The following is a 26,377-nucleotide window of genomic DNA, read 5'->3' as shown; positions in this document are numbered from 1 at the left end:
TTATTCTTATTGTTTTTAATAAATATTATCATCATCATCACCATCATTATTGCTAATATTATTATTTATTCATTATAATATTATTGTTGTTATTATTATTGTAGTTAAAAAAAAAAAATAGCGTACATTTTATCGCATTCAGGACCAGATACAAAGGAACCAGCTGCCAGCTCTACTTAAATAAATAATTATATTTGTGAAAACGAATGATATGTCTTACAGGGACACGCAAATGGACAGACAGCACAGGAAATAAATAAGACTTAACACACAAACAATACACTTCATCTTAACACTAATAAATATTTTTGCTTTCTTGGCTCAAGGCTGCAACGACTGTAATGGTGGAGATTTGCATGGTGCGCTCACACAAGCAGATCAATTTGCTGGGAGGTGCAAAAACTTCCACAGTTAAGGATCCCCCCACCGAGAACAGATATGGTCAGATGGAGGTGGGTCAGAGTCACCCGCAGTTTTTTTATATCTCTTGGGTATCTTCTGCTTGAACCCCTCCTCCCCCCCTTTCCCGAATCCACTATGGGTCTCACTATCCAGATGGCCTTTTAGCAACTTAAACCTAGCAGAGCCAATGAGATGCCTTATAATGGATGGAGTTGGGAAGGTCCGAAGATCTCACATTGGGTTCAGTGGGTCATTCGGCCTGACATCATCCACCCATGACTGAAATATTATTTTGGGTGGAGGTTTTTCAGACACAAATCTCAATGGGTGTTGACACTAACATGTTTGAATTGCTGTCTTTTGGAACGTCCTCATAGCTGCTGCATGAAGAGAAAGATAAACTGGGGCTGGTGTCAGATTTATTGCTGTCAAGAGCGTTGCCGTTGAGGAACGGAAGGACTTGCGGTTTGACGTGGACGTAGACGTCGTTGTTGGTTTTAGCGTCGGCCGTCGGAGGCTCCTCCTTGCTGATCAGCCAATTCTTGCCGAAGTACCAGAGAATATCCTTAATGGCGCACCTCTTCTCAGGTTCGATGGAGAGCAGCTTACTGAACATTTTCAGGGCGTGGGGCGTGAATCGGCGCCACTGAGACGGCACGTTGGCGTTTTTGTACTTTTGCCACTGTAGGAATTCATAATAGAAAGTGTCTAAATGCAAAGCTTTTTCCCAGGGGAAGTTCCCGGTCATCATACAGAAGAGCAGGACCCCGAAGGCCCAGACATCGATGCTGTACTCCACCACAAACCCGCTGTGCTTGGAAGTCTCACAAAGTTCTGGTGCCGTGTACGGGATGGTGCCGCTCACCCGCTTCTCAGTCGTCCCTGCGATCCTGGTCATGCCAAAATCAGAGAGTTTCACCTTTCGACACTCTTTGTCGAAGATGAGGATGTTTTCGGGTTTGATGTCTCGGTGGACAAGCTTGCGGTTGTGTAGGTAATCCAAGGCCAACGCAACTTGGTAGATACAACGTTTTGTGGTATGTTCGGAAAGTCCAACCTGAAAAGACAAAGCAAAGTATCCACAAGGAAGAATTAACATAGGCTTCATTGTGACACGGTTTGAAGATTTCTGTCTAAAAAAGTGACACCAACAGATGAAGCACTGGGGGCACCTCACATGGGTGAAAGTCTCCACCAGGAGTTTTACCTGACGTGCCCATCCAGAAACAGACACATTGGGGGGATTACAACTCCCAGCTGGGTGGGGAACCAGAACTGCTTTGATGCACTTGCTCTCTTGATAAATGTAATAAAAAATTAAATAGGTGGAAGGCTTGGGGCTGCCAGCATCCCATTTTCATCAGCTAAACCCGGTGGCCTTCTGCACTTTCTGCTAACATAAAGAGATCACCTCTGTCCTCCTTCACCTTACTTTTGGCCCATAACCATGAAGAGCGGCCTTGCGGACCAATCGTGATGTGCAGGGGGTGGGGGCTGTGGGCCAGCTCATGAAGCAAGTCATGATTTACATTAGGATGGTTGGTGCACCTGCTAGTTTAGTGAAATGATATATTCCCTTTATGAAGTGCCTAGGTTAGAGATCACTTAATGACGTGGAAAGGTCTTCTGCACTGGCAGACATATTCACCAAAGGGTCCCTATATGAGAACAGTTTTTGGCCACCCATTTGCATTCTACCCAAGTACAAAGGTTAGACATATCCTTTCTCATGCTCTAAGTTCTATCATGGTTCATAAGATGCAAATGGAGTCAAACTGCAATTCAACCCCCCCACTTCCAGGCTAAATAGCACCAATGGTAGAAAATTTTGCAGTAGACTTCACTGCTAGTTTGGCTAGGGGTGAAGGAAGCACCACTGCCCATCGTTAATTGAATAATACAGAGCAGGAGAACAGTTTGGACATCATGAACCTTTACCTTCTGTAGAAATTGGCATTTCTCAGGGTTTAAATGCCAGTAGGAGGGGCCTCAGCCTCAGTCCCACCCACACCCACCATAAATGGCCCACTAAATCCGAGAGGGCCATTGAGAACCTGATCTATCTGCACAAACGGTATATCCATTCCTGATCTTCAAGCCTAATGGAGCACCAACAGTCCATGATACAAGCCTTTTACATCCCAAGTCATATGGTCCACAGGGTCCTGGTGATCCTGATGTGCCAAGGGAAATGTCATCTTTGCTCTGGTTAAAAGTGGCTTTATTGGAAATGGATGAAAATCTTCAGCAAGGTCTACAGTCTATGGCAAAAGGGAGTATTACAATCCCATTTTAATGGTTTAACTACACTATATTGCCAAAATGAGATGTGATGTTTACCTTACCATCACATCAAATATATGGCTAGAAGTATGTGGATCCAAATGGGTTTAGGTGGTTCCAGTGAAGGATCCTAGTAATACTACACCATAGAAAGACATTTAAGATAATTAAGGTAACAGTTTGGAGAAGGCCCTTTTCAGTTTTAGCATGACTTTGCAGAACACCAGCTCCATAAAGTTATGGTTCGACTACTTTAGCCGTATTGAACAGCTTTAGAAAGAATTGGAACACTGATTGTGGTCCAGGTCTTCTCATTCAACATCCTGACCTCCTAAATGGGCACAAATTCTCACTCCAAAATCTTGTAAAAGCCTTTCCAGGAGGGTGAAGAGGGGTGGGGGGGCAGCAGGGCCACCGATAAAGGGGGTAGCAGTTGCCCTCTTGTTCGGGGCCAGGCCCCATAAGATCAACAGGGGGTCCCAGAGCAGCAGGAGCGGGCGCAATTACTGGAACCAATCCCTGTGGCCCTCCCTGTGTTTACAGTGCTTCAGTTTGTGAATGAACAGGGGACCTCTGTACAGACTGCTTCCTGTTCATTCACTTTGCAGCTGAGGCTTCAGAGAAAGGATTGAGAAATCTTTGTCCTCAATCTCTTTCTCAAAAGTGGGACTTTGGATGTCTGTTTAGACCCCTGATATTTCACCAACCCTCACAGGGCTGTTACAAAAAATGTAAAAAATAAAGTTATAAAAAATAATTAAAAAAACATAATGAAGGGCTCATTCTCCCAAATATTCTGGTTTGGTTCGCTTTTAGCTAGGCTGTACGGGGCTGTGGGGGGAGCAGCTCTATATAATTTTGGAATCAGATGTCCAACAAGGCCATATACCCAAATTTATGTCTATAAAGCATCAGCGGTGGTGTCCTGGAGGACAGTTTTCACTGACTGACCTCATGCAGAGCAGTCCATCTCCATGTTCTAATAACAAGGGCTTATGAAAAATAAAGTACTGCGGGTGGCCGTGATGATTCGCCAGTTTTAAATGACTGTATGACGGTCATGTGACTACACAGCACCCCCTTCATGTTCCCAGAGCAATATGAGATAGAAATCAAACCACACATACAGCATTTGAGGTCTATTGTCTCTTGGCACCAACCTGTGGTGGAATAATATCGAAAAGATCCCCGGCTACAGCGTACTCCTGGGCAAAGGCGTAGTACTCTTCGGTCTCGAAGGCGATATCATACATGCCGATGATGTAAGGGCAGGTAGAGAGGTAGCGGGAGATGCAATATTCCTGCAGGAAACTCTTCTGCTTTGTCGTCTTCTTCCGCAAGAATTTCAGAGCCATTTTGGTGCCTGTAGGATGGGCAAAGACCTCATGAAAAATACATTCTATGTGTGTAGGACTGGTGTGCAATCATTTTTTTTTGTTCTCCCACTGGGCAGATGTTACTCCACTTCCTTTCTCAGAAAACAACAGGATGTAAAGAGATATCTCCCAAAGTGTGGGAAAATCTCCTTTTATACAGTTGTCACCAGAACAGTGGACCCCATTTGAAGATTTGTAAAATTTGTACATTTTTGGATTTCTCATCACCAGAAACCAGGACAATAAAAGAGGGTGAATCTCTGCATCCAAAAAGATAAAATTAAAGTTTTGGTTTTGGATGCAGTTCAAAGAAAACTGCCATTGTTGGCCTCTGAAAATGCTCTATACCTGGCTTTGTCTCAGTTCCAAGCTTGGAATGAGCAGGGCAATATTGAAGTATGAACTCCTAATATGAATGCTTGTTCCAGGTCAGTCACTCAGAAATGAATATAACCAGAAGAATCAACTTGACAGTCAATGAGCAAGCATATCTGGGTGCCTGCCAGCTGTGTGATCCTCTGCACTGCTCACCCCCCACCTACCACCCAAAGATCTCACCAAATGCCAACCCTCCCTACTCCAGTTTCTGTTGAGGGCGACTTTGGCACACCCCCTGACACACCTCAGTGGACCTTACCAGTATCAATTGTATATGATCAAGGCAACCACTCTCCCTCTGACATATGGTGGGAGAATCCCTTGCCAGGTTCCTATTTAAATGGCAATTGTTCGCTTTCATATGTGTACTAACCTAACTTTGCCTCCCATTGTACTTTAAAAGCCTGCACCAGGTTATAGACATTTTCATGTTATTGGACTCAGTTCCTCCTTTGGGGGACCAAAGACTATTTGGTGGGGGAATGTGTAGCGAGGTTGTGGCTGTGCTCCACCCTGTCCTCTCCCCCCTCACCGGGCTACTGTCTGCAACGGTGCAGAGTATAAACAAAGCAGCCACGTCAGCTGCAGCCCTGGGCTGTGTGTGTCTGCCCACTTTATCACCCTCACTCCTGCTCACCTCCTCCCAACTAGCAACAGCAGTGTTTGACCCAATCAGGCAGGAATATAACTTGCTATGCAGTGCAATGGATGCTGGGATCTGTAGTCCTTAAAGGAGCATCGTTTAATACTTGTCAATGGAGGCAAAAGGAGCTGCAGACTTTAATACCCAGAGAAGGAGGAGAGGATAGCATTTCTAGGCAAATTGTACGGGAAGCGAGAGAGAGCGGATCTGCTGCTGGCTCCTGTCTGCCCACTTTAGAGAGAGAGGGGCAGAGCCTGAGGGCTGAGCAACTGGGTCCTAGCCCACACAAGGATCAGAGGACTAGGACCTGTGTGCCTCATGACATGACCATAGCTGAAAGACTGCATCTTGTGACGACCAGAGCTGGGAGACTGCACGTTCAAAATACCAGAGCTAAGAGATTGAGCCTTGTGAGTACCAGAGCTAAGAGACTGAGTCACCAGGTCCCGGGTACATGAAGACAGCAGGCTGCAAATTGATCTGGGCCAGAGTCCTGTGTTCCAGGAGCAGTGAGCTGAACCATCTGTACTTATCTTAACACTGACATAGTTTATACATTAGAGAGTGTTCCTTGTTTAGCAGCCCAATAGAGGTCAGTTGTACACTCTTAAAGGGACAGCTACATGTGCACCACTTTACAGAAGGGCCCCAAAAAAATCCAGCCAACCCTGACAATTAGCCACCAGGTACTTTGCAGTCACCTCCAGGGGTACCCCTTTGACAAGAACATATAAGCCCTCCCTCTATTGCAGTGGAGCTCAACTCCTGTCCTCAGGACCCACTAACAGGCCAGATTTTAAGTATTACCTTGGGGAATGCAGACTAGAATACTGCAATCACTGAGCAGCAAATGATATCACCTGTAATGTATTTCAGTTATCTTGCAAACCTGGCCTATTAGTGGGTCCTGAGGACAGGAGTTGAGAACCACTGCTCTATTGGGTCTGTATGCGTAGCGTGCACACGAGGACCTTTATATCTGGGTTAATTAATGCCCTGTTTGCACCAATTATAATTGGTTTAATATAAATACTACTCAGTTGATTGCCATCTTATGGTTCAGTGTTTACATTATCTAGTGCATTATCTAGTGCAGCATCATTCAATTTTATTGATTTATCAATTTAGGCATTGCCGTAATATATCAGTTTAATATACCATGCAGTTGCTTGTGGCAGCATACCAACTTTTAAGGTACATGGGTGTGTCAGTGGGGTCTAAGCAGCTTAAAGAGTCATGGCAGAACAGAGAACCCATCATAAGGAGATTTTCCCAGCACTGGTAGCTGGTCACTATCAAATGGACTTATTTAGGTACCGTTGGATTGACCACTACTAGCTATACCATGACCGGGATAAATGAGAACCTTCACACACATGGGCAGCCACTCTCCCAATGGATGTCATAATCCATTCTGCCATCCATAGGGTGTCATTTTGATCCCCAGGTGTAAATATCCCTCATAATTCCTCACCTCTGACCTTGTGGATGACCAGGTCCACTCTCCCATACGTCCCCTTGCCCAGCTCCCGGATGACTTCATACTGTTTGGTCACCTCCACCTTCTCCATTGTCTTGGCCGTCAAGGCTTGCAGCTCCTCCAGAATGTCCGCCGCCCCCCGCGACAGCAGCGAGGAGAAGCTCATGGTTGTACGTTGGGCGCCGCAGACTCGGATCAACACAATTCTTCTGCTCTCATCAGATCCGCCGAAATCTGCCTGCGGAGGATAAAGAGAACTCTGACTCAAGAGATGGAGATTTATTAGGGAGAAACACAACAAATGACAGCGGGGACCTGACACCCTGACACAGAGTGGGGTAACTGCTGCTGCATTATGGGAAATTCGTTTCTTTTCCTGGTTCAGGCACTAAGAGGAGGAGCTGATGAGGATCTAAAAGTCAGTTTCTGTAAAAAACTGGGGGGGGCTTTTCTGGGTTTTCCCCAGAGGAACCCGTCATCATAGAAACATGGAGGATGTCACTGCTGACCTCTCCTTAGAATGCTCGGTGTTTGGCTGTCAAACTGATCCTCAGGCTTTAGTCCTTGTCCAGTTTTCCCTGATCTGCATGCCTTTTCTAGGTTAGAAAATACTGAAGCCAGAAGATCAGCATTTTCAAAAGGAAGAAATTAAATAATAGTAAATATCAATTTATTACTCCAGTGGATCTGAACTCAGTGCAGACAGTGATTGGTCTGAAAGATGGAGATGTAAACATGTTCTATTTCTGAGGAATTCTATTGGAAAGACCCCTGTGTGGAGTTCCAAGGTCTGTACACCTCTGTGACCATTATGAGGGGTTCCCACCATCCCTGTGCTGAGTCTGTATACCTGCTGTGCCCATTATGAGGGGTTCCCACCATCCCTGTGCTGAGATCCCAGGTCTGTACACCTGCTGTGCCCATTATGAGGGGGTTCCACTATCCCTGTGTTGAGTTCCTGGGTCTGTATACCTGCTGTGCCCATTATGAGGGGTTCCCTCCACCCCTATGCTGTTCCATGGTCTGTATACCTGATGTGCACATTGGTCTATTTACCTTCTGTGCCCATTATGAGGGGTTCCCACCATCCCTGTGCTGAGTTCCCGGGTCTGTACACCTGCTTTGTCCATTATGAGGGGTTCCCACCATCCCTGTGCTGAGTTATGAGGTTCTGTACACCTGCTGTGCCCATTATGAGAAGTTCCCATTATCCCTGTGCTGAGTTCATGGGTCTGTACACCTGCTGTGCCCACTATGAGGGGTTCCCACCATCCCTGTGCTGAGTTCCCGGGTCTGTACACCTGCTATGCCCATTATGAGGGGTACCCACCATCCCTGTGCCAAGTTCCCGGGTCTGTACACCTGCTATGCCCATTATGAGGGGTTCCCACCATCCCTGTGCCAAGTTCCCGGGTCTGTACACCTGTTGTGCCCATTATGAGGGGTTCCCACCATCCCTGCTGGATTTTTTATTTATTTTATCTGATGGGGAATGTAGTAGGAGAAGCTGGGACACAAAAACCTGACAGGTGAAGAGAAGTAGAATCAGGGGACTACAGCAGGAAGATCTTACTTTGTTTCAGCCAAGAGATTAAAAAAAAAAAGCCACCCCAACAAACTCCAACAAACTCCACCTATCCCTGGAATATCAGTTTTGGGTGGATTGACCCATTCTGTACAACGGACACGAAAACAACAAACATTTCTGTGAAATATCTCATTGATTGTCAGAAGAGGACAGATTCCATCCTGGTCACCCCCCCCCCAGTAAAGCAGACACAAGGCAGATGTCATGTCTGCACGTCATTGGCGGTCTATATCCATTAATGAGCAGAGAACAGACGCATCCTTCCATAATCCCGGGAGACGATTAGGTTGAGATCTCCGGAACAGCAGCACGTGAAATCCTCAGCAACGCGCCGGCTCCGCCGTAATTACATTTATCGACTGTAAGCAGATTTACGAGATGTAAAAAAAGGTTTCGCTCCAGCGGAAGGTGAATGTGTAGGGCTCGTTCCCACCATATGTGCAAACTAATGGGAAAAACCTTTGACTTGCAGAGACGCGAGTTTTTATGCGCGATGACATCAGTTTTCATGTCAGTTATGTGCCCTATTCACAGCACAGTGTTGATGTCAAGTCAGTTTTTTTTCTGTGCAGAAAACTGCATACACGTTGCAAATTCCTGCGCAGAAAAAAATTGGCACGTGGTGTGAACAGGGCACATAGAGAACGATTGTATTTTTTTTTTTTTGTGCCCTTGCAGAACGCATGCAGAAAAACTGACGTCTCTGTACCATGGTGTGAACGAACCCTTATGTTTAACCAGTTGCGGACCGCCCCACGCACAAACACCGCGGCAGGAACGGCCACTCTGCGACAGATCGCATACCTAGTACGTGATCTGTTACCTCCGGGTCTGGGGGGCGCGCGTGCGTGTCCCGCCGGCGACCCGCTCCCGCTGTGATTATACACAGCAGGGAGCCCAGCAGTGGGTACTCGATGTCCACCGGCACCCGCTGATTGTACAGGGCACAGGCAGAACGATAGTCGGCCTATGTAAACAAGGCAGGTTGACGTTCTGTCAGAAGGGAAGGCACAGATCCTGTGTTTCTGATAAGCAGGAACACAGATCTCTGCCTTCCCTTCATAGAAGCACCTCCCCCACAGTGAGAAAGCATACCCTAGGCATACATTTAACCCTGTGATCGCCCCTGATGTTAACTCCTTTCCAGCCAGTGTCATTAGTACAGTAATAATGTATATTTTTTAGCGCTGATCACGCTCTGTTAGTGTCACTGGTCCCCAAAAAGTGTCAAAAGTTAAATTAAAGCGGAGCTCTGCCAAAAAAAAAATTAAAGTCAGGAGCTACAAATACTGCAGCTGCTGACTTTTAAAATAAGGAAACTTATCTGCCCAGGGCGCCCGCGATGTCCTCACCCGAAGCCGACCTGCCCCTCAGCTCCCGGGTGGAGGCGCCGGCATCTTCAGTAAGGGAATCAGGAAGTGAACTTAACTTGGAGCGGGGGGGATGGGGCGGAGGAGGGGCCGGACATGGCGTAGATCGCCGCAGATTCTGCGGCAATCTTTCACCGGAAATGGGAGCAAATACCTGTATTAGACAAGTATCTGCTCCCCAAATGTGACACCGGAGGTGGGGAGGAATCCGAAAAGCGAAAGCTTCATTTTTGGGTGGAACTCCGCATTAAGCGTCCGATTTGACCGCCGTAATATCACAGTCCCGCTTTAACCAGTTCCCGACCGGTGAATGCCGATGTACGTTGGCAAAATGGCATGGCTGCCCAAATGGGCGTACCTGTACGCCCCTTTAAATTTGCCGCCGTGCCATCGCGTGCGCGCCGCCGGCGCCGCACGCGCGCACCTGCCGCTGTGAGCTCCGTGAGTAGGATCGCGGGTCGCGCAGACTCGATGTCCGCGGGGATACCCGCGATCGTCTCACGGAGAGGAAGAACGGGGAGATACTGATGTGAACAAGCATCTCCCCCTTCTGCCTAGTGACAGGACAGAGATCACAGCTCCCTGTAATCGAGAGCAGAGATCAGTGATGTGTCATACGTAGCCCCTCCCCCCCACAGTTAGAATCACTCCCTAGAACGCACTTAACCCCTACAGCGCCACCCAGTGTTAACCCCTTCACTGCCAGTCACATTTACACAGTAATCAATGCAATTTTAATTGCACTGATCGCTGTATAAATGTGAATGGTCCCAAAATCGCACCAAAAGTGTCCAACGTGTCCGCCATAATGTCGCAGTCATGATAAAAATCGCTGATCGCCGCCACTACTAGTAAAAAAAAATTATTAATAAAAATGCCATAAAACTATCCCCTATTTTGTAGACGCTATAACTTTTGCGCAAACCAATCAATAAACGCTTATTGCGATTTTTTTTTACCAAAAATATGTAGAAGAATACGTATCGGCCTAAACTGAGGAAAAAAAATGTTTTTTTAATATATTTTTTGGTGATATTTATTATAGCAAAAAGCAAAAAATATTGCTTTTTTTTTTCAAAATTGTCGCTCTTTTTTTGTTTATAGCGCAAAAAATAAAAACCGCAGAGGCGATCAAATACCACCAAAAAGAAAGCTCTATTTGTGGGAGAAAAAGGACGTCAATTTTGTTTGGGAGCCACGTCGCACGACCTTGCCATTGTCAGTTAAAGCGACGCAGTGCCGAATCGCAAAAAGTGCTCTGGTCTTTGGCCAACCAAATGGTCCGGGGCTGAAGTGGTTAAGTTGCTGATCGCCGCCATTACTAGTAAAAAAATAAAGAAATAAATAAACAATATCCCATAGTTTGTAGTCGCTATAACTTCTGCGCAAACCAATCAGTATACGCTTATTGGAATTTTTTTTACCAAAAACATGTAGCGGAATACATATTGCCCTAAATTGATGAAGAAATTAGATTTTTTACATTTTTTCTTTTTTGATGTTTTACAGCAGAAAGTAAAAAATATTATTTTTTTTAAAATTGTCGTTTTTTTTTTTGTTTATAGCGCAAAAAATAAAAACCGCAGAGGTGATCAAATACCACCAAAAGAAAGCTCTATTTGTGGGGAAAAAAGGACAAAAATGTAATTTGGGTACAGCGTTGCACAACTGCGCAATTGTCAGTTAAGTTAACGCAGTGCCGTATTGCAAAAAATGGCCCGGTCATGAAGGGGGGTAAATCTTCCAGAGGTCAAGTGGTTAAACTAACTCCGGGGACGCGGTCAGCTAGGGGGATACAAAAAAAAGCCACCCTGGATACACTTGCACCTGGCTGGCCAGACAGATACCTCAGGTTGGTTATATCCTCATCCAGTGACCTCCTGACATGGAGACCAATCATAACGCCTGCAATTTATATTGTTAATTTTTATTAATTTTTCTGTGATTGTTTTCATTATGTATTATTGTATAATATATTATATTATTATTACACCTGTATATGATTATTGACATTTATATCCTTGAAGTGTTTTATGTTTATTTGTTCAGTTTTTTTTATTTTTTTTTTTTATTATTTTTTTAATAGAAGAAGAAAACAATACAACATTGTATACAAAATATACTTTATACAAAATTGTGAAATACAGAGAATTAAATTAATTTTATTTATTATTATTTAATGTATTATTATACAAAGCTGAACTCCGATCACATGGGTGCTGCTTTGTCTGCCAATGGATTTCTAATTCTGTTCGGACGGTTCTGTGATCCACACAGCACAGTCAGGTCCCAGTGTCAGCACCGCCTGTGCAGGAACACGCCCGCAGCTTGCTGATTGGACAATAAAGGAGCAACAGAACGCTGAGGAAGCTCACCCTGCTCTCTTCCTGTCAGCACACTTTATTGGCTCTTAGTTCTGCCCCTCTCGCTCCCAGTCTGAGTGGTGCTGTATGGGGGGGGTGACCCGACAGATTCAGGTACTTACACAATCTGCAACTAAATACATTTATTGATTTTATTTTTTAATAATATATAACATATATTAACAATAATAATAATAAAATAATAATAATAATAAATAAAGAATAAATAATTATATTATTATCCACTTGCTGACCGGCGATGTACCGGTACAGAGCTGGATATCAAGTGGTTATACCGGGATGATACCTGCAGCCGCAGGCATCACCCCAGTACTGTTTTTTCGAGCTGGAGGTCAGCTCTCTTGTAAAAGCAATCCTAGCGGCTAATTAGCTGCTGGATTGCTTTTTCAAGCAGTGATTCGGGGCTCCCCTCCCCTTCCCGCTGACTTCCATGGCTTTACCAGGATTTCACGTCCTACCGGAAGTCCTGATTGACCAGCTGGAGCTTCCAGGGGCTGATCACAGAACCAAAGACCCGATCAGCTTTGTTGGGCTCTATGATCTACCCTGTTTCCCCAAAAATAAGACCTAGTGTGATTGTTGGTGATGGCTGCAATATAAGCCCTACCCCCTAAATAAACCCTACCCTGTTTCCCCAAAAATAAGCCCTACCCTGAATATAAGACCTGCAAGGACTTTAACTAGGGCTTATTTGGGGGGGTAGGGCTTATATTGCAGTCATCACCGACAATCACGCTAGGTCTTATTTTCGGGGAAACAGGGTAGTAACCAGGAAGTGGTGACCTTACATCACTTCCCCTTTCCCTGGATGTAAATGGAGCCATTTTCACAAATAGAAAAGTATCTGATCACACCAATCTTGGTGTTTTTGAATGCTTTTAAGGGCAGAGGAGGGATTTGGGGGTCTTATAGACCCCAGATCTCTCCATAAAGAGGACCTGTCTTGTACCTATTACTGTTACAAGCCATGTTTACATTGCCTGTGACAGCAATAAAAGTGATAAAAAATAAAAAAGAAAGCGACAGTGTAAAAATAAAAATAAATAAATAATAATGAAAAAACTAAATTAAAGTGCCCCCCTTGTTTTTTGCATTAAAGTGTTGCTAAACCCAGGAGCCTGCATTCACTATATCTGGTCTCCCCCAGTACACAGAACATGGAAATGCAGTTATTTTAGTAAATATAAACTAATAAATACCTTTTCTCATCAGCAGTATATAGCAGTCTTGTGACTTCTGTCAGTGTCTGGTGAAAGCTTGTAGGAGGAATTTTCAAACTGCACTGGCTGCATGACCCCTGACCCTCTGTCTAGACAGTGCTGATTGGCCCTGTGCTGATCACATTCACCCTCCCAAGACAAAACAAAAACTCTCTAGCGATACACACCAAACTGAGCATGTGCAAGGTGACTCCAGTAACTCTGTCTTATCCAGACATGTTTTGGAGACACTAAAAGAAGGGGAGGATCAGAGAAGACAGGATCAAACAGCCTTTTTTACACAATGCAGAGGATTAACCCCTTCCACAGTAGGGGTGCAACGTATCAAAAAACTCACGGATCAGATCGATCCTCGGATCAGAGTCACGGATCGGATCATTTTCGGATCAGCAAAAAAAAAATACAAATCTTGTTACACCCACCGGAGTTTTGGATTTGGAGGCTGTTTTCCATGCAGGGTGGAGCTTGTGTGCATGGATGCAGTGTTTGTGGATCGGACGGACTGTTTGGATGTTGAATTTTGGGGGCAGCGGCGGACCTGCTGGCCTTGCATGGTTGCTGATGTGGCGGAGCACCTCTGATTTTCACATTTAATGTTAGGTGTGGGGGTCGGAGGTGTTCTGTCGCATTGGCGGCCATGTGGGGTCGGCAGGTTTGCTGCTGCTTTTGAAGTTTGGCATCTAGACAGTCCGTGCGATCTGCAGGTGCTGTGTTTGTGCATGTGAGCTCCGTTTTGTGTGGAAAATAGCTTTTAGGTCTGGAACTCCGGTGGGTGTAACAAGATGTCCGCTTGCCCCCTTCTCACTCTATCATTACAGTACTGTGCAAGGGAGTGTGGGGTGTAGCAAGATGGCGGCGACGAAACGTCACTTCCTGACGATACAGCGGCCGCCGCCGGGTGTACCAAGATGGCCGCCGCTCCGGAGCTAGGCCGAAGCCGCGGCCTTTCCTGCGGCCGAGGCCACCGAGCGCTCCGCGGATCGTGGGTGTGCCGATCCGCGGAGGTCGACCCATACGGATCACGGATCAGTGACGATCCGTTGCACCCCTATTCCACAGTGAGTATAACAAGCCTACTTTACTGCATATATACAGACTGATTTTACTGTTGTGGGTTTAGTAAAACTTTAACCACTTGACATCTGCGCTATGGCCAAATGATGGCCACAGCACGGACCTGAATTCCCGGGAGGCCGTCATATGAGAGTCACTGAGACTCGGGTGATCACCGATCCAAGTAAGGGGCCGGTCCCGGCCCCTTACCATGTGATCAGCTGTCAGCCAATGACAGCTGATCACATGATGTAAACAAAAGATCGGTAATCGTTTTTTTTTTTCTACTCACGCTGAAAAAAGCTGATCACCGGCTGTGAGGGACATCGGTCACGAAGAGGAAGAGGCACATCTGCCTCATCAGTGCCACCTATCAATGCCCACCAGTAGTGCCAATCAGTGCCACCTAGCAGTGCTGCCTATCAGTGTAACTGATCAGTGCCCATCACTGCCACCCATCAGTGCCCATCACGGCCGCCTCATCAGCGTACATCAATGAAGGAGAAAAATTACCTGTTTTACATTTTTTATAACAAAATATAAAAAAAAATTTTTTTTTTTTTTTTAAATTCAATTTTTTACATTTTTTTAACAAAAAGTAAAAACTACAGAGGTGATCAAATACCACCAAAAGAAAGCTCTATTTGTGGTGAAAAAATGATAAAAATTTCATTTGGGTACAGTGTTGTATGACCGCGCAATTGTCATTCAAAGTGCGTCAGCGCTGAAAGCTGAAAATTGGTCTGGATAAGAGGGGGGTTTAAGTGCCCAGTAAGCAAGTGGTTAAAAATCAAAAAAGTGTATTATTCTCAAAAACTTACATTTAAAAAAACCAGTGCGCCAATACTGTGTGACATAAAAAAAAAAATACAAAACCCACCAATTTATTCTCTGTGGCATCTGCTTAAAGCGGAGTTACACCCAAAAGTGGAACGTCCGCTCGTTGTACTCCTCCCCCCTGTCTTTCACAGGTATCCTGTTTCCTCTTTCGGGAGCCTCAGCCGCGGGTATTGATGTCACCGCCCGGGCTCCTCCTTCTCCCCCCGGCCGCCGGGGCCAGTAGGAGAGAGGAGTGGAGCCTCGCGCATGCGCAGTAGGGTTCCCGGTGTGAAGCCGTAAGGCTACACTGCCGGGTTCCCTTATTCGCAATGGAGGCGGCATACACCCGACAGCTAATGGAAACATCAGCAGTGGTGCCGACATCGCTGAACTCCAGGACAGGTAAGTGTCTGATTATTAAAAGCCAGCAGCTGCAGTATATGTACAGTATATATACAGTATGTGTATAGTATGTGTATAGTATGTGTATAGTATGTGTATAGTATATGTACAGTATGTGTATAGTATATGTACAGTATGTGTATAGTATGTGTATAGTATGTGTATAGTATATGTACAGTATGTGTATAGTATGTGTATAGTATGTGTATAGTATGTGTATAGTATATGTACAGTATGTGTATAGTATGTGTATAGTATGTGTATAGTATGTGTATAGTATATGTACAGTATGTGTATAGTATATGTACAGTATGTGTATAGTATGTGTATAGTATATGTACAGTATGTGTATAGTATATGTACAGTATGTGTATAGTATGTGTATAGTATATGTACAGTATGTGTATAGTATATGTACAGTATGTGTATAGTATGTGTATAGTATGTGTATAGTATATGTACAGTATGTGTATAGTATGTGTATAGTATGTGTATAGTATGTGTATAGTATGTGTATAGTATATGTACAGTATGTGTATAGTATGTGTATAGTATGTGTATAGTATATGTACAGTATGTGTAGCTGCTGGCTTTTAATTTTTGCAGCGGTGGGCGGAACTCCGCTTTAAAAAAAAAAAAAAAAAAAAAGAGGTCAGAAAAGGCTTGGGGGTCAAGTGGTTATAAAAGATTTTGCAAAACAAAATGAATCTCTTTATTATTTATATATTTATCTATCTATCAATATAATAATACCTTGGCCATCAAGTTGTATTTTCCTTAGCATCATACTGACTTAGAACATCTTGGTCCCAGTGTTATCACTCGGATAATTTTCTCTCTGTGGACCTGTCCTGGTTGTGTCATTCCTCTTTAGTCTCTATGGACATATATCTGCTTCTGTGTATAACACTGGATATATTAATATTATAAGATGCTATATATTATAACACTGGATATATTATGATTATTATTATAATATAATACTACATATTATAACACTGGATATATTATCATTATTATTAAATGATACTATATATATTATAACACTGGATATATTATTATTATTATTATTATTATTATTATTATTATATACTATATATTATAACACTGGAGATATTATTTTATATATTATAACACTGGATATACTATTATTATATGATATTATATAATATAACACTGGATATAGTTTTATTATATACTGCTATATATTATAACACTGGATATATTATTATTATACAATATTATATATTATATCACTGGATATACTATTATTATATGAAACTATTATGTGATACTATATATTATAACACTGGAATTATTATTTTTATGCAATATTATATATTATAACATTATAACACTGGATATAGTTTTATTATATAATGCTATATATTATAACACTAGATATATTATTACTATTATTATTATTATTATTATTATTATTATTATTATATGATACTATATATTATATCACTGGATATACTATTATTATATGAAACTATTATATGATACTATATATTATAACACTGGATATATTATTATTATGTAATATTATATATTATAACATTATAACACTGGATATAGTTTTATTATATAATGCTATATATTATAACACTGGATATATTATTATTATTTATATATTATAACACTGGATATATCATTATTATTATTATATAATACTATATATTATAACACTGGATATATTATTTTATATATTATAACACTGGTATACTATTATTATATGATATTATATAATATAACCCTGGATATATTATTATTATTATTATATGATACTATATATTATAACACTGGATATATTATTATTATTATTATTATTATTATTATTATTATTATTATTATTATATAATACTATATATTATAACACTGGATATATTATTATTATTATATAATACTATACATTATAACACTGGATATATTATTTTAGATATTATAACACTGGATATATTATTATTACATGATATTATGTACCATAACACTGGATATACTATTATTATTATATGATATTATATACTATAAAATTGGATATATTATTATTATATGATATTATATAGTATAAAACTGTATATATTATTATTGTTATGTGATAAGTTGTATATTATAACATTATACACATTATTACGCTGTTACAGATTTGGCCTTCTGCGCTCGTTATTGTTGACATTCTGTAAAATGTTTCTAGACGGCGGAGCCCATGAAATTTGCCAAGGAAAACAGCACAAGGCAACGCATGACAACACCATGTGACTTTCCGCTAACGAGCGGCGGACACAGATGAGCCATCTGCCTCATTACCATACGGCGGCCTTCCTTCTCTGGCTAATCTCTGGCGATAATGAAGAGGAGACCTCCGGCAAGCGGCTCCTGACCTGCGTCTCCCTGAGCTGCACCGACGCCGATAATTATCCATCTATAATGGACGGGGATTTAGAGGAATGCTGCAATGTGCAATCATCAGTAAATCCTCCAAGCTGTGCAAAATGGCTCTGGGAACGCAAAAAAATTGCTTTTATCCACCTCAATCTGGGCGGCGCAAAGGGGGAGGGGGGCATTATTTTGGATAGAGCGTTGAATGTGTGTATTTTTACGATTATTATTATACAGGATTTATATAGTGCCAACAGTTTGCGCAGTATAATATACAGCCTATGACAATAAGGACCAGGAGCTGATAATTGTTCACCTAGGGGTGTATTTATACAAAAATGTTCCTAGGTGTTCATCCATCGAAACTATATGTGAATTCATTCTGTGCCAATGGGGAATAATCGAATGTTCTCAAGCTATATAATGTGCAGATTGGATGTTTTTCATTGAAAGAAAACAGGGCGGGTGAGGAAAATACCGCAATATGGCCACTAGATGGAGCGGAAGAGCATACTTATTTCCTATGACACTCAGAGCCATCTAGTGCCCATAATAGGTTATTTTTTCCATTCACACATTTGAACCACAGAAAATATAACCTAAGTACATTCGATTTTGCCCTATTTGCACAGAACAAATATACCTGTAGTGTCAATGGATGAATAGCTATGCAAACTGTTTTATAATTACATCCCTTAAAGAATGCCATACATGATGCAATTTTCTTTCCTTTAACCATGGGCTGAAGGAAAGAAACTTGCTTGATTCCCCCATTGTTTGTTCTTCTTGTGCATTATATTCCCTGGTTATATTCCCTTGCAGATAGAATTGTATCCATTGAAAGGAAACAACGTGAATGGGGAAAATACCACATTATGGCCACTAGATGGAGCTGAGGAGCATACTTATTCCCTGTGATACTCAGAGCCATCTAGTGGCCATAATGTGGTATTTTCCCCATTCACACATGTGAACCACAGAAAATATAGCCTGGGAACATTCAATTTTGCACAGAACAAATATACCTGTAGTGTCAATGGCTGGATAGCTAAGCAAACTGTTTTATAAATACATCCCTAAATGCCATACGATATACAATTTTCCTTCCTTTAACCATGGGCTGAAGGAAAGGAACTTGCTTGATTCCCTCATTGTTTGTTCTTGTGCATGTTCTCAGATTATATTCCTTGCAGATAGAATTGTATCCATTGAAAGGAAACAATGTGAATGGGGAAAACACCACATAATGGCCACTAGATGGAGCTGAGGAGCATACTTATTCCCTGTGATACTCAGAGCCATCTAGTGGCCATAATATGGTATTTTTCCCATTCACACATTTGAACCACAGAAAATATAGCCTGAGAACATTCAATGTTGCCCTATTTGCACAGAACAAATATACCTGTAGTGTCAATGGCTGAATAGCTATGCAAATTGTTTTATAAATACATCCTTAAAGAAGGCCATACAATATACAATTTTCTTTCCTTCAGCCACGGGTTGAAGTAAACTGACTGTGACTGTGTTGATGGGGGAATCCCACCCCCTGCCCCATTGTATTCTGACAGCGGATAGTTTCCCAGCCGTCAGAAGGCATAGATCACAGACAGCAGTTATAGCCCGGCTAGGCTGATTGTACTGAGGTTGATTGATAGATTGACTTTTAGTATAACCAGCCTGCCCATTAGTTCCGGGATGAGGGGTGGGCAGGAGGGACAGTTGCCCTGGGCGCAGTGAAGGAAAGGGACGAAAAATGGACGCAGGGTGCTACACCCATTATACGGCTTGTATTAATAGTGGGGCGCAATCCTGAATCCTTGCCCTGGGGGCTGGATGATACTGTCCTGGTACTGTTGCCAATAAATGGATCGAAATTCGTCCAGGTCCCGCTGAACCGGTTAAATTCCTTTTGGTCTATGGCCGGCTTAGGTGTCATCATTAGTAATGTGGCTTAATCTTTGTAGTAGAGCTTCAGAAACATGGAGGACGACTGTGTAACATGGAGGACGTTTGTGCCTTTGCGTGTTCTCAGGCTATATTCCCTGCAGATAGAATTGTATCCGTTGAAAGAAAACAATGTGAATGGGGGAAAATACCACATTATGGCCACTAGATGGAGCTGAGGAGCATACTGATTCCCTGTGATACTCAGAGCCATCTAGTGGCCATAATGTGGTATTTTCCCCATTCACACATGTGAACCACAGAAAATATAGCCTGGGAACATTCAATTTTGCACAGAACAAATATACCTGTAGTGTCAATGGCTGGATAGCTAAGCAAACTGTTTTATAAATACATCCCTAAATGCCATACAATATACAATTTTCCTTCCTTTAACCATGGGCTGAAGGAAAGGAACTTGCTTGATTCCCCCATTGTTTGTTCTTGTGCATGTTCTCAGATTATATTCCCTGCAGATAGAATTGTATCCATTGAAAGTAAACAATGTGAATGGGGAAAACACCACATTATGGCCACTAGATGGAGCTGAGGAGCATACTGATTCCCTGTGATACTCAGGGCCATCTAGTGGCCATAATGTGGCATTTTCCACATTCACACTGTACTCTTTTCCACTAATGACATTCGATCTGCAGAGAATATAGTCTGAGAACATTCAGTTTTGCACAGAATGAATTTACATGCAGTTTGAATAATTGAACAGCCATTGGATTTTGTACTGAATAGGGTGACACTGTGTTCACTTCAATTATTCAATTAATGGGCGAGCAAATATCCTGTCTTTTTTTAAAATGTTCCCTTCAGAACCTGATATCTTAAAGGAACCCCCCAGTTAAAAATTACTCAATCTGACGTTTGATTGGCTGTAACTTTTACCCAAGACCCTGTCCCCTACTACTGGCTGCCCTGCTGAAAAATCCCCCTGGTCTTCTATACATCTGTTCCCCGGGTTCCAGCGCTCTGTAGCTTTAAAAGGCGGACAGCACAGAATCATGTGATAAGCAACTGCCGATCCAAAAGCACTGTGAAAAGCCTGCTGATTCCGTCTGCAATGGATTAAAATAAATCCTCCCTGCAAGCAGTAATAATGGGCACGACTTCCCAGCAAGATCTCCTTCTTTGTGGCCCGTCTTTCTGTCCGCGTCCTCCAAGCTGTGCCTCTAATTCACCCAGCAGTGAGACTGCATTTTCTGAGCCAGCAAAAAAATTCTCTATGGAACAGGAAAGTGTTGCAGCCACAGAAAGGGGAGAAGGTTGACCCAGATTTTATGTCATTGCATTCCTCCTCTCACAGTGAGCCCTTCCGCTGCCAGCCTGATATCAAATTTCTGCTGGTGTGCAGAATCTAAATGGACCATATTTAATGCTATAGCTGATTGAAGTGATATCCTAAAACTGAAATGATTGTCTTATGTGGGACGATTATTTTTTTTTTTTTGCGTTCATATGACCCGTATGTGAAAACAGAATGGCGAATAACAGCGGCTCGGCGTATAGAGCCAGCCCATCTGCGGCTGTATATGATGGAGGGATTGTTGGGCTTGTTCTGCCTCCTGCGGTCAGGGTGAAGGAAGCGGGATTGGTGCCGGGGGATTATAATAGGAACCGAGGTCCCCACACAGCGTAAAATCGCTGCACCGCCGCCGCCGCCATGACACTTCTCCTGGGCTTAACGCAGAGAGATTATAGACTGCCTCATTCATGAATCCATCGCTACTCTCACAATCCAATCAACCAATCAGAACGCAGCCGTCATCGCCTGCCGTAACCTTAAACAAATCTTATTACCTCCAAATCTTCTTCTTCTCAGTCTCTATAAAAATGTAATTAAACTGGAAAGACCCCGGCGGAGTAAACCCCGGATATCAGGTCAGAACTATCCGCAGCTTCTGCCTTCCTTCCCTCCTCGCCCCTTTATGACTAAAAATGTATCATTACAGAAATAGAATATTACCAAAAATGCAGAATCTGTTCCTATAAAGAGGGAGAGAGAAATCCCGGAAATGTCCAGGATAAGGACTCCGAGAGGACAACACGGACCCCATAACATGGGATATACATACATACTGTATATAGATCACATGGGATATACATACATACTGTATATAGATAACATGGGATACATACATACTGTATATAGATCACATGGGCTATACATACATACTGTATATAGATAACATGGGACACATACATACTGTATATAGATCACATGGGAAATACATACATACTGTATATAGATCACATGGGATATACATACTGTATATAGATCACATGGGATATACATACTGTATATAGATCACATGGGATATACATACATACTGTATATAGATAACATGGGATACATACATACTGTATATAGATCACATGGGATATACATACATACTGTATATAGATAACATGGGACACATACATACTGTATATAGATCACATGGGAAATACATACATACTGTATATAGATCACATGGGATATACATACTGTATATAGATCACATGGGATATACATACTGTATATAGATCACATGGGATATACATACATACTGTATATAGATAACATGGGATACATACATACTGTATATAGATCACATGGGCTATACATACATACTGTATATAGATAACATGGGACACATACATACTGTATATAGATCACATGGGAAATACATACATACTGTATATAGATCACATGGGATATACATACTGTATATAGATCACATGGGATATACATACTGTATATAGATCACATGGGATGTACATACAAACTGTATATAGATAACATGGGATATACATATATACTGTATATAGATAACATGGGACACATACTGTATATAGATCACATGGGATACTTACATACTGTATATAGAGAACTTGGGACACATAATGTACATACTGTATATAGAGAACATGGTATACATACATACTGTATATAGAGCTGAGAGATAGATAGATAGATAGATAGATAGATAGATAGATAGATAGATAGATAGATAGATAGATAGATAGATAGATAGATAGATACATACATACATAGATACATAGATGATAGATACAAGATAAATAAATAGATAGATAAAGATAGATAGATGGGTAGATCGATATGAGGTAGATAGATCAATAGATAGATATGATGTAGATGGATAGAGAGATAGATACGAGCTAGATAATAAGATATATATGGATAGAAGATCATAGTGCTAGAATAGAGGTAGCTGTTTATTCCATTGACATAATAGAATAGATGGGTGGATAGAAATAAATAAATATTGTAGTCATAAAATGAATAGATAGATATTATAGGATGTATAGACGGTATATAGTTATGTATGTTCCTGTATATAGAATATATATATCCCACCATAGTGCAGTACAGAGGGGGGTCGGTGATCACACAATAGAATAAAACAACTACATACACCTTATGTAATGTTCTGGTAATATAGAGACCTACATAGATCACTGTACAATCTGCAGATGTTCAATGGGGATAAATATACAATATATATATATATATATATATATATATATATATATATATATATATATATATATATATATATATATATATATATATATATATATACATACATACAAATAATACATCTGACATAACGCACACAACCTATGGATGGTATAGGTAGGTCTGGCTCTATGCGGCAGCCCCCTGTAGACTTGATATTCCATGGATGGCTCACCTGTCATTTATCTCCTGTGGCTGGGCGCTGTGTGGTCCATGGATCCGGTGGGATCGGAGGGATCGGTGGGATTGGGGGGGGGTTGAGGAATGTCACTGGTGTCTTTGTGTCATTGTTGTGGCAGCTGCAGTGTCCTCAGATGTAATGGAAGAACGGGCTGAGCTGCTGTATTGGAGTGACAATAGACCCTCCCATGGAGGATGACAGACCCCCCTCTCCTCCATACAGGGGCTGAGCACAGCTGCTACATTCTAGCATAATGCAGCTTCTGGGAGGAAGAATGGAGGAGCTGCTACAGTACACCTCCAACCAATCCGCATCCCACACCTCCTGCAACCACACAGCCTTATATAATGGAGGCCTCAATGTATGGTGAATAGACACATTCAGGGCATCCGGAAAGTATTCACAGCGCTTCACATTTTCCACATTTTGTTATGTTACGCTATTATTCCAAAATGGATTAAATTTATTATTTTCCTCAAAATTCTACAAACAATACCCCATAATGACAATGTGCTTGAAATCTTTCCAAATGTATTTAAAATAAAACAGGAAAAAATCCTATGTACCCCGATTTACAGCCTTTGCCATGACACTCAAAATTGAGCTCAGGTGCATTCTGTTTCCACTGATCATCCTTGAGATGTTTCTACAACTTGATTGGAGTGCACCTGTGATAAATTCAGTTGATTGGACATGATTTGGAAAGGCACACACCTGTCTATAGAAGGTCCCACAGTTAACAGTGCATGTCAGAGCACAAACCAAGCCATGAAGTCCAAGGAATTGTCTGTAGACCTCAGAGATAGGATTGTATGGAGGCACAGATCTGGGGAAGGGTACAGAAAAATGTCTGCAGCATTGAAGGTCCCAATGAGCACAGTGGCCTCCATCATCCGTAAATGGAAGAAGTTTGGAGCCACCAGGACTCTTCCTAGGGCAGGCTGCCCAGCCAAACTGAGTGATCGGGGGAGAAGGGCCTTAGTCAGGGAGGTGACCAAGAACCTGATGGGCACTCTGACAGAGATCCAGCGTTTCTCTGTGGAGAGAGGAGAACCTTCCAGAAGAACAACCATCTCTGCAGCACTCCACCAATCAGGCCTGTATGGTAGGGTGGCCAGACATAAGTCACTCCTCAGTAAAAGGCACATGACAGCTCACCTGGAGTTTGCCAAAAGTCACCTGAAGAACTCTCAGACCTTGAGAAACAAAATTCTCTGGTCTGATGAAACAAGGATTGAACTCTTTGGCCTGAATGGCAAGTGCCATGTCTGGAGGAAACCAGGCACCACTCATCACTTGGCCAATACCATCCCTACAGTGAAGCATGGTGGTGGCAGCATGCTGTGGGGATGTTTTTCAGCGGCAGGAACTGGGAGACTAGTCAGGATCGAGGGAAAGATGAATGCAGCAATGTACAAAGACATCCTGATGAAAACCTGCTCCAGAGTGATCTGGACCTCAGACTGGGGCGAAGGTTCATCTTCCAACAGGACAACGACCCTAAGCACACAGCCAAGATAACAAAGGAGTGGCTACGGGACAACTCTGTGAATATCCTTGAGTGGTCCAGCCAGAGCCCAGACTTGAACCCGATTGAACATCTCTGGAGAGATCTGAAAATGGCTGTACACCAACGCTCCCCATCCAACCTGATGGAGCTTGAGAGGTCCTGCAAAGAAGAATAGGAGAAACTGCCCAAAAATAGGTGTGCCAAGCTTGTAGCATCATAATCAAAAAGAAATTAGGCTGTAATTGGTGCCAAAGGAGCTTCACCAAAGTGTTGAGCAAAGGCTGTGAATACTTAGATTTCAAACAAACTTCTTTCATGTTGTCATTATGGGGTATTGTTTGTAGAATTTTGAGGAAAATACTGAATTTAGTCAATTTTGGAATAAGGCTGTAACATAACAAAATGTGGAAAAGTGAAGCTGGTATGTATTGATCACTAGGGATGGGCCGAACACCCCCCCCCCCCCCCCCCCCCGGTTCAGTTCGCATCCAGAACATGCGAACGGACCGAAAGTTTATGCGAACATTCAAACACCGTTAAAGTCTATGGGACTTGAACGTGAGAAATCAAAAGTGCGAATTTTAAAGGCTAATATGCAAGTTATTGTCCTTAAAAGGGTTTGGGGACCTGGGTCCTGCCCCTGGGGACATGTATCAATGGAAAAGAAAGTTTTAAAAACGTACGTTTTTTCGGGAGCAGTGATTTTAATGATGCTTAAAGTGAAAAAATAAAAGTGAAATATTCCTTTAAATATTGCACCTGGGGGGTGTCTATAGTATGCCTGTAAAGTGGCGCGTGTTTCCCGTGCTTAGAACAGTCCGAGAGCAAAATGACATTTCTAAAGGAATAAAAGTCATTTAAAACTGCTTGCGGCTGTAATGTAATGTCTAGTCCCGGCAATATGGATGAAAATCATTGAGAAAAACGGCATGGGTACCCCCCCCCCCCCCCCCCAGTCCATTACCAGGCCCTTTGGGCCTTGTATGGATATTAAGGGGAACCTTGCACAAAAAGTTTAAAAAAGTAAAGGCGTGGGGCCCCCAGGCCCTATATACTCTGAACAGCAGTATACAGGTGGTCCAAACAAGACAGGGACTGTAGGTTTGTTCTTATGTAGAATCTGTTTGTAATTTTGAACAGGTACATTTTGTAAGTGTAGCTCCGGCCAAAAAATCTATTTTAAAGCTTTTTAGAAAACATAGGGAAGGGTTATCACCCCTGTAACATTTGTTTTGCTGTCTGTGCCCCTGTTCAGAAGATTTCACCTCACTTTCTGTCCCAATGACAATTGGATTTTGAAAATTTGGGGTTTTTAAGGGAAACAAGGATTGGTGATAAATCAGTGGAGGAGACACCTTTTTCCCCATATTAACTCTTACAGGAGAGAATTTTCCTTCCTAGGGGTAGATTTCCTCTCACTTCCTGTT

General features: G+C 42.2%; 1 protein-coding gene across 1 annotated transcript; it reads right to left on the bottom strand.

The window, feature by feature from the left end:
* LOC141113598 (serine/threonine-protein kinase SBK1-like) lies at nucleotides 1-23,754 on the bottom strand. The gene is made up of 4 exons (XM_073606798.1): nucleotides 23,435-23,754; nucleotides 6,557-6,800; nucleotides 3,846-4,048; nucleotides 1-1,459 (listed from the first exon to the last, which is right to left on the bottom strand). Exons 2-4 carry the CDS (start codon nucleotides 6,726-6,728, stop codon nucleotides 710-712), a joined length of 1,125 nt encoding a protein of 374 aa, XP_073462899.1. The 5' UTR covers nucleotides 6,729-6,800; nucleotides 23,435-23,754; the 3' UTR covers nucleotides 1-709.
* Between the last annotated feature and the right edge of the window lie 2,623 nt (nucleotides 23,755-26,377).

The sequence above is a fragment of the Aquarana catesbeiana genome, linkage group LG12 (genome assembly GCF_042186555.1).
Source record: "Aquarana catesbeiana isolate 2022-GZ linkage group LG12, ASM4218655v1, whole genome shotgun sequence".
Classification (NCBI taxonomy): Eukaryota; Metazoa; Chordata; class Amphibia; order Anura; family Ranidae; genus Aquarana; species Aquarana catesbeiana.
Note: the sequence above shows the minus strand (reverse complement) of the source record. Positions and strands in the feature narration are given on the sequence as shown.

What these genes read in the sequence shown, in the direction of transcription:
- LOC141113598 (XM_073606798.1), bottom strand. Translation starts at nt 6,728, where the DNA reads ATGAGCTTCTCCTCGCTGCTGTCGCGGGGGGCGGCGGACATTCTGGAG. An exon ending in GGTCATCCACAAGGTCAGAG is followed by an intron (nt 4,049 to 6,556) that starts GTGAGGAATTAT and finishes CCCATCCTACAG; the next exon opens with GCACCAAAATGGCTCTGAAA. An exon ending in TCGATATTATTCCACCACAG is followed by an intron (nt 1,460 to 3,845) that starts GTTGGTGCCAAG and finishes TTGTCTTTTCAG; the next exon opens with GTTGGACTTTCCGAACATAC.